Here is an 8,669-nt window from a genome sequence, read left to right as displayed (position 1 = left end):
GACTAGTTCAGTGCTGCAGAGCCCATGAGAGTTGAGAATCTAAGCTGAAGAGGTGTTGAGGGCCAAATTTTACTGTAGTTGTATGTACTGTAGTGACTACAGATCCCACCAAGCAGTGTCCTATCTAGATTAATTTCCTTCCCTTAGTATTATTATTGATTCCCTCTTGCTAATTGTGAAAATGCTACTTCTTTGTGGGGAAGGACACAAACCACAGGATTCAAAGAATGTGGGTGAGGCAGCATTATGTATCATTTCTTCCCACAGGGCCTGAGCTTACTTTCTGTGAGGCATCTACAAGAAGGCACTACAAGAAGGATGTGGAAAAATTGGAAAGAGTCGAGCGGAGGGCAACAAAAATTATTAGGAGGCTGGAGCACATGACTTATGAGGAGAGGCTGAGGGAACTGGGATTGTTTAGTCTGCAGAAGAGAAGAATGAGGGGGGATTTGATAGCTGCTTTCAACTACCTGAAAGAGGGTTCCAAAGAGGATGGATCTAGACTGTTCTCAGTGGTACCAGATGACAGAACAAGGAGTAATGGTCTCAAGTTGCAGTGGGGGAGGTTTAGGTTGGATATTAGGAAAAACTTTTTCACTAGGAGGGTGATGAAGCACTGGAATGGGTTACCTAGGAAGGTGGTGGAATCTCCTTCCTTAGAGGTTTTTAAGGTAAGGCTTGACAAAGCCCAGGATGGGATGATTTAGTTGGGAATTGGTCCTGCTTTGAGCAGGGGGTTGGACTAGATGACCTCCTGAGGTCCCTTCCAACCCTGATAGTCTATGATTCTATGATTCTATGATCTGCTGTTCTGGGGATAGGATGGTAGAACCTGAGTTTCTTGCATAGCAATGCAAAACACTAACATCTCAGCACCAACACTGGTTGTATGCGTGATCAACCACAATGGTTGCCCTGAGCCCCAATTTCCAGGGGGCATTGGACCGCTGTGCTGCTCAGTTTTCATAATTTTTATTTCTTATTATTTTTATTTATTTGTTTGTTTGTTTATTATGGCTCGGTTTCTGGGGGCAGAAGGGATGCTGAAAACATTTTCCACCTTGGACAGCCAAAAGGCTAGCACTACACTTGAGAGGCACTGTCACCATTGTATTTGTTTAGTTTACTGAAACCCAGAAGTCTTCATTATTTGACTAATTATTTGCATTTTTTCCTCAGAGACAAACAAGACAGTCTGCTGGAATTATGGTAGGTGCTTTTGGGAAGGAAGTGTGATTTCCTTGTAAGACGCTACCAGTAAAATTGTCCATATCCTTTTCTTCATCCTGGCAACATAAAAGGTCCCCCCACTTTGTATCTTTTTTGTTGTGTATCGAAGGAAAAGGAGAAGGGGACGGTTTATAGATTTAACTACAGTGCCTCCTGATCATTGGCTTTTTCCCTCCACAAATGAAATATGGGGCTGAACCCGGTTGAAATGTAGTCTTGTGGCTAGAGCAGGGGAAGTCCTGCATTCTCTTCCTGTCTCAGCAACTTCCTTGGGACAAGTCATTGACATCAATGGGGCCTGTTTGTGCTTGGCATTAATCTTTGTGTTTCAGTTGCCCCATCTGTAAAAGGGCATAATAATAGGTGACTCCCAGAATTATTTTCATGCTCCATTAATTGTTTGCAAGGCACTTTGAAAACTGTCCTGGAAAGGTCTTACACAAATACAAATAATTATTTTTATATGACTAAACTCATTTAATTTACAGCTGTGAGATTAATTGAAAGCACAATCATAAAAGAAAGGTAGATAAGCAGTTCATTTCATACAAAACTAGTAGCCTAGTAACCTGCTTGGTTTTTGTAAGTTCTAAAAAATAAAGCAAGCCTGAGCAAAAGCAGCCATGATTAGGCATATCAGAAATGTCAAATATGGCCTTCCTTGGTTTCGCTGGAAGATTTATTGTAGAGCTCAAATGTATACTGTGAACTTTCTCATACCTTACCTCCAACTGATTGGAATTTAATAAACAACTCTGTTACTGATGCACAAGGAGGACTAGAATCCAGCTCACTCTTTCAGAGCTGTGCTGCTCTGCTGGACTAACAAGAGTAAAGAGCAGTAATGGCTTATTTACATCACCATTATTAACAGATATGACTCTGATACACACAAGGACCAGATCTGATATGTAAGCAGGTGTCATTTTTCTGTAATCACTTTTCAGACTAGAACGACATTTTAGACTTGGCATGTAAGAGTCAAGCAACTTCGGTCTGTGGTCAATATGCTTCTTTAGGCAATAACTGTGTTTTCTTTTTGTCTTCTCTTATCTATGATGTTCATAGGGCAGGGCTCAGAAAACCAGTCCTGGACAGCACAAGCACTGTGAGAAATGTTTCAACCGGCAATGCCAAGTCCCAATCGAGCTCACCATCTCCTGCTTAGTGATCAACTGCCATTCACGCTGTGGGGCTGCCTTTCATATGTGTAAACAGGAAGAACACCAACTCCTATGTCCCCTAGAGCAGGTCTCATGCCTCAACGCAGTTTATGGCTGCCCTTTCTCCATGGCCCGTTTTAAGCTGGCAAAGCACCTTCAGGTCTGTCCAGCCAGTGTTGTCCACTGCTCTATGGAATGGAATCGCTGGCCAAATGTAGACTCAGAAACCATTCTACATAAGAACATTATGAAGGAGCCACATAATGAGCAGTGTCTGGATACAGCTCTAGCCCTCAGAGATCAGAAGATTCTTTTTAGGACTCTGAAAATGATCGAGCTGTTTCCAGAATGGAGAGAAGATGATAAAATGGAAGAACCAATAGCTGGAGCTGCAGGTTTGGAAGAAGGAGCCGTTGGAGGAATAGCATGTGATTCTAAAGAAGCTGATGGCCAAGTTGCTGAGCTTACCCAACAGGAGCATGAGGATTTGGCAAAGGATAAGAAGGGGATAGCTCTAGTAAGTTACAAAGCCTGGGAGAATATGTTTAGCAAAGAGCTTTCAGCATTGAAGGCAACAGACTTTTCAGCAAACTCGGAAAAAAAGGAAGGGGATAGCTACAAGAAAACAGGACAGATTCTTTGTGATGGCAACCCCAAAGAGAAGACAAAGGAAGCAGCTATTGTGGAAGAACCAAAAGAAAACAAAAATAATCAAGTGATTACAGGTGCAGAAAAGACAGGTCTGGCTCCTTGGCAAGATGGGATCCTGGAGAGGTTGAAAAAAGAAGTTAACATAGGGGATTATAACATGTACCTGGTGCATCATGGGAGAATGCTCATCCATTTTGGTCAGCTTGCTGCTTGCACACCAAGAGAGAAAGACTTTGTGTATGGGAGCTTGGAGGCTCATGAAGTGAAGACTGTGTGCACCTTCAGAGTGCCAGTTAGCTATCGTGGCAAAAGAGCACGACTTGGAGATGCCTTGGCATACAAGATAGCAACGATGGACAAGTCAGTGGATACTTCAGATTTGCAAATAAGCCTTGAGGAATTTCCTAAATCAGATACAGCCAGAAGTACACTATTGTGTGCATTGGAAAAGGAACTGAAAGGTCATGAGATCTCGGAAGCAAAGAATATTGATGGACTGTTCATGGATTTTGGGACACAGACATACAGCTTTCAGGTGGAACCCTTCTCCTCTAGAGCTGTTCTAGCAGATGTTCTGGATATAAAAAGCCCCCCAGAACTCCATGTAGAGCTTCAAACTGAGTGTGTTACTAGAAGACATAACAAAAGCTGCTCAGCCTTCACATTCACTTGCAATCACTTCTTCAGGAGGGATGAGTTTCCTTCACATTTCAAGAATGTTCATGCTGATATCCAGTCCTGTCTAAACGGATGGTTCCAACATCGTTGTCCACTTGCCTACTTGGGATGCACTTTTGTTCAAAACCGCTTCTACCCTGCTAGTCATAAAGCAAAGATTATCTACAGCCAGCATCTTGATACATTTGCTATTAAACCAGAAGTTGACCCTGTGCCCTCTGAAATACAGAAATGCAATTTTACAACAAGTAATCAAGGAAAAAATAAAGAATCCCTGAGCAGCCTTCCATTGGAACTTTTACAATATATTGCTGGGTTCTTGGACAGCTTCAGCTTGTCTCAGCTGTCCCAAGTGTCTGTATTGATGAGGGATATCTGTGCCACTCTACTTCAAGAGAGAGGGATGGTCCTCCTGCTGTGGGAGAAAAAAAGATATTCCCATGGAGGTACTTCATGGAGAGCTCGCAAAAAGGCAAGTGAACGTGGTGTTTGGGAAACAAAAGATATTTGCAGGATCGTCTAATTAAAAATATAACACAAGACGTGACTCTGTTTGATGTGACACTTAAAGGTCACGCACAGAACTTTTTAGAAATTAGACTTGTATCTCTTTTGGGTTGTGTACAGTGTTTAAAGATAGCCTGAAATGACCACATCCTATTTCGTAAGGCAAAAGTGAAATACTTGCAAGTAACCGTGACCGTAAAGGGAGCCCAGATTTTCACATCAACTCCTAATGTTTTCACTGATTGGCAATTTACAGGGTTTTCATGAAAATTTGCTTTGTTGGGACTTGGCTGCATAAGGTATGAAGCATGGGATAGGAAGCCCTTCATGTCTAAGTTTAAAACTTTGGGCTTGTCTACATGGTAGGTTAGTGTGCACCAGCTGGGATGTAAATTCTAATGGACACCAGCTTGTTGCACACTAACTGGCCAGTGTGAAACCTGCTGGTGTGCACTAAAAGTTCTCTCATGTGCGTTAATGTATTACTGTTTGAAACGGGATTACATCAGAGTGCCCTAGGGAACTTTAATGTGTCCCAACAGGGTCACATAAACCAGTTAGTGTGCAAACATGCTGGTGCGCATTAGAATTTATGCCCCTCTGGTGCACATTAACACATTGTGCAGACAAGCCCTTTAATATGACTATATATACAAGGTCATACAAGAAGAGACAAAGAGTGTGGGTCACACAGGATGGAGGACTGCATGTTGAAAAGCAGTGACTCTGAAAAGGACTTAGGCGTAAAAGTAGATAACCAAATGAACATGAGCTCTCAGTTTAAAGCTGTGTCCAAAAAGCTAATGTGAACTTTGGATGTATAAAAAAGGAAATCTCGAGTAGAAATAGGGATATTATATTACCTATGTATATGGCAAGCAGGGGACTACCACCACATTGTTTCCAGTAGCACTGTGTCCATGTCTGATGTCTGTGCTTCAAAAAGGACGTCAAAAATGGGTGAGGGTTTAGCGAAGAACCACAAAAAGGTTTTAAGATCTGACTTTCAGTGAGAGGCGTAGGGAGCTCAGTCTGTTAAGGTTAAGAGGTGACCTGATCATTGTCTATAACAAGTATCTATATGGGGAGAAGATATGTAAGAGCTGAGGGCTTTTTAATCTAGCATAACGAAATCGAACAGCTGGAAGTTGAAGCTAGCCAAATGCAAATTGGAATTAGGTTAGGAATAAGTTACAATATTTTAATAGCTGGGAATCAACCAGTGGAAGAACTTACCGAGTGATGTGGTGGATTCTGCTTGATCATTTGAAATCTTTAAATCACAAGTCACAAGTTTATGGGCTTCATGCAGAAATCACTGTGTGAAATTTTATGGCAATGCAGGGCAGACTAGATGATCACAGTGGTCCCTTTTGGACTTAAAATCTGTGAATCTATTAATGGAATTCCTCTCTCACTCCTCCAGGTGAGAAGTGAGGGAGATTGGTGAAGGAGTGCAAGGTTGGGGATGGGACCTCACACTGCTGCTGTTCTGCTGCTCTTGGACTATTGACAGAGGACATAAGTTTACAGAGTTGTCAGTCTGGCACATTTCACCAGCACTTCACTAACAAATACAGGGGAAAAGGGTGAACTTTTAAACCACCTTTCCTCCCTTCCAGTTCTAGGCTGATCAGGGGCCAAAACAGCCCTACTATAATTTAGGCAGGCAGGAACCTGCTTTTAATTACAATTCATTCTCTGATGCTTCCTATGGGCGGCTAAGAATTTAGCACTGTCCCAGAATTTCCATACTGCTGTGTTGTGACTCTGCTCCAGCTGCCTCGGGACCACTGCTAGGAGCCACCGAGCTGCGGCTGCTCCCAGCACCCCCAGGACTGCTACTCAGGCGGTTTCCCGGACTAGCTGCACTGGCCGCTGCTCAGGCAGTCCCTGGGGCCAGCTGCTTGGGCAGCTCTGGGATCAGCCACAGTAGACACTGCAGAAGTCCTGGACGTCGCAGGAAGTCACAGAATCAGTGACTTCTGTGACCTCTGTGACAAACATGGAGCCCTCTGTATAATACCTAGTAATATGGTGTATACTACTACTATCATATATGTATTGGCTAATACTTCACCTATTTGGATTTCTGTTACACATAACTTTAACTCTGAAGTTCTTAGATTTATAATGCTTGGTTTTGGAATAATTATAACATTGATCTATTGTTTTTTATCTATAAGTTATTCATGTACACTCTCAACCTTACTGTACTTTTTGTTTGGGATACATAGGTATGTATTTACACAAAGAGAGATGTTATAAGACAGTGTATATAAAGACATAGGACCTGATTGTCCACTGTTACACCAATCCTATGCTATCATGACTCCACTAGTCAGTCCAATCAATTAAGAGTAATGACAGTCCATTGTAATAATATGTGTTTGTAAAACCTCTTTGCATTTTAATTAACGTTCCAGTCTTCTCTCCTTTATTCCCACATACTAGATCTGGCAGTTTAGCAGCCTGTTCTCCCCTGTTAACAACTGGCAGTTCAGTGACATTCCCTCCATGTCTGAACACCTGAAGATTTGTCCGTTCTATGATGTGGAGCACAAGAAGGATCCATTCTTGCTGGCCAGCATGTGTGGACCCCGAAAGCGGGCTCAAGATAGCTTGGTCTCAACCTTCAGGCATGGATCCTGAATACATCCTCCCAGCTTCCTCCCCCAGGTCTCTCAGAGGAGTATTGGGATCTGGGTTGTAGAGATTATTATGTGGAGACCCCATAAGAAAATTTCTTTTGGAAACACAAAATCAACCTTTTGCTGTTCTGTTTGGAATATGTTGCATCATTTCCCTTCAGTATTTTAGCAATACTAAAAAAAAAAAAAAAAATCAGTACTTCATTCAGCTGATTGCTGATATCACAGGCTCTCTGTTTATTTTTTGTGTTTCATGCTTGCTCATAAATAGAGCCACCTAGAAAAAGCAATGATAAGAGTACTGGTTTATAGCAGCCAGTTGGCAGTCTGGAAATCAGGGAAAAGCTACTGTCACCATACTTTTTCCCTGAGGGAGGAAAGAGCAGCTAGAGTACCTAGTTTGGATGAATCTTATCCCTGTCAGTAAGCAGAATCATCCACAACTACTAGCACACAGAGAAATTCCTAGAGTGTACATTCGCTAGATTACTTCAAAACTGACAGATGTGGAGATAGCAAAGGTACTGGTGTGCGTAGGCACAGGAGAACAAGCCCCAAATTGGTGGATGAGTTACAGCTGTGTAGATGTTTTATCAAGGAGACAGGAATGCATCAAACAGTAACAAACTGATATTTGAGGGAAAAGGACTTAAGGCCCTGATTCATGAAAATATCCCTATTCTGGACCGCATTTAAGTGCATGCTTAAAGTAGAGATGGTTGAAACGGTTCAAATAAAAAAATTCTTTGTCAAAAATGACAGCCAAAATTAAAGACCATTTTTTGACAAATTCGCCCTAAATGACATACTGTTTTCAATGTCATGCAGTGAGTCAGCAGCATTAGAAACAGAAATTCCTGGCTTCTGTGCTCAAACTTCTAAACAATTCTCATTTGGCCAGCTGATGCAAAGTGGAATAGCACCATGAAAGTCAGTTTATACCAGCTGAGGATCTGGCCCATTTTACAATTAGTACCTGTCCCAATGGTGTTGGTATTATTCCAGCTCTGGTCTGGTTGCGTCAAGTCCAGAGAAAATTGCTCCTCTAGCTCTCTTTATAGTGAGAGAGATTATGACATCAGTTTCACACCCCATTCCATACCTGTCATCTTGACTCTTCCTTTATTCTGTCTGTGAAAGCAGGTCCTGGAGTCAGACTGGAGAGAAAGGGCAACATTTTTAATTTTGGCACTTCAGGGTATGAATTAGAGAAGAGAACATCTTGACAGTGGTCTTTTTCCCTTCCCTTCATTTGATGCTGCAGGATGTTGTCCTTGTTAACTGGTGGCCAGGCACCAGGGCCGGCTCCAGGCACCAGCATTCCAAGCAGGTGCTTGGGTCGGCAATCTGCAAGGGGCGGCAGTCCGTGTGTTTTTGCCCCCCCAAGCAGCGCGCCGAATTGCCACCGCGGAGGGCGGGGGCAGTCCGTGTGCCGTTAGGGTGGCACGCGCGTTTCCGCGGCGGCGGCAATTCGGAGGCAGCTTCTGTCTTCAGCTGCCCGCGGCGGCCGCCTCCGGCTGAAGACAGAAGCTGCCGCCGAATTGCCGCCGCCACAGAAACGCACGTGCCGCCCTAACGGCACACTGACTGCCCCCGCCATCCGCGGCGGCAATTCGGCGTGCTGCTTGGGGCGGCCAAAACAGTAGAGCCGGCCCTGTCAGGCACTAGCTGGGATTTAATTAATCAGAAGAGGTATGCTGAGCTGGTCTAACCTGGAAGCCTCCTTGCTTTAGCTGATCTGATAAGAGCTTCACTGAACTCGTCTGAGCTAGAACCTGCCCTATTTATC

The 8,669-nt window shown here is 43.3% G+C and overlaps 1 protein-coding gene across 1 annotated transcript; it reads left to right on the top strand.

Annotated features, from left to right (window-relative positions):
* The first annotated feature begins 492 nt into the window (after positions 1 to 492).
* Positions 493 to 6,881, top strand: FBXO40 (F-box protein 40). Its single transcript, XM_065423773.1, has 4 exons — positions 493 to 537; positions 1,180 to 1,209; positions 2,299 to 4,194; positions 6,684 to 6,881. The coding sequence occupies exons 1-4, from the start codon at positions 493 to 495 to the stop codon at positions 6,879 to 6,881; spliced, it is 2,169 nt and encodes a 722-aa protein (XP_065279845.1).
* The last annotated feature ends 1,788 nt before the right edge of the window (positions 6,882 to 8,669 follow it).

This window comes from Emys orbicularis, chromosome 1, assembly GCF_028017835.1.
Source record: "Emys orbicularis isolate rEmyOrb1 chromosome 1, rEmyOrb1.hap1, whole genome shotgun sequence".
Taxonomy (NCBI): Eukaryota; Metazoa; Chordata; order Testudines; family Emydidae; genus Emys; species Emys orbicularis.
This window is presented reverse-complemented; position numbering and strand designations above follow the sequence as displayed.

What these genes read in the sequence shown, in the direction of transcription:
- FBXO40 (XM_065423773.1), top strand. Translation starts at nt 493, where the DNA reads ATGGATCTAGACTGTTCTCAGTGGTACCAGATGACAGAACAAGGA. An exon ending in ACCAGATGACAGAACAAGGA is followed by an intron (nt 538 to 1,179) that starts GTAATGGTCTCA and finishes TTTTTTCCTCAG; the next exon opens with AGACAAACAAGACAGTCTGC. An exon ending in CATGGAGAGCTCGCAAAAAG is followed by an intron (nt 4,195 to 6,683) that starts GCAAGTGAACGT and finishes CCCACATACTAG; the next exon opens with ATCTGGCAGTTTAGCAGCCT.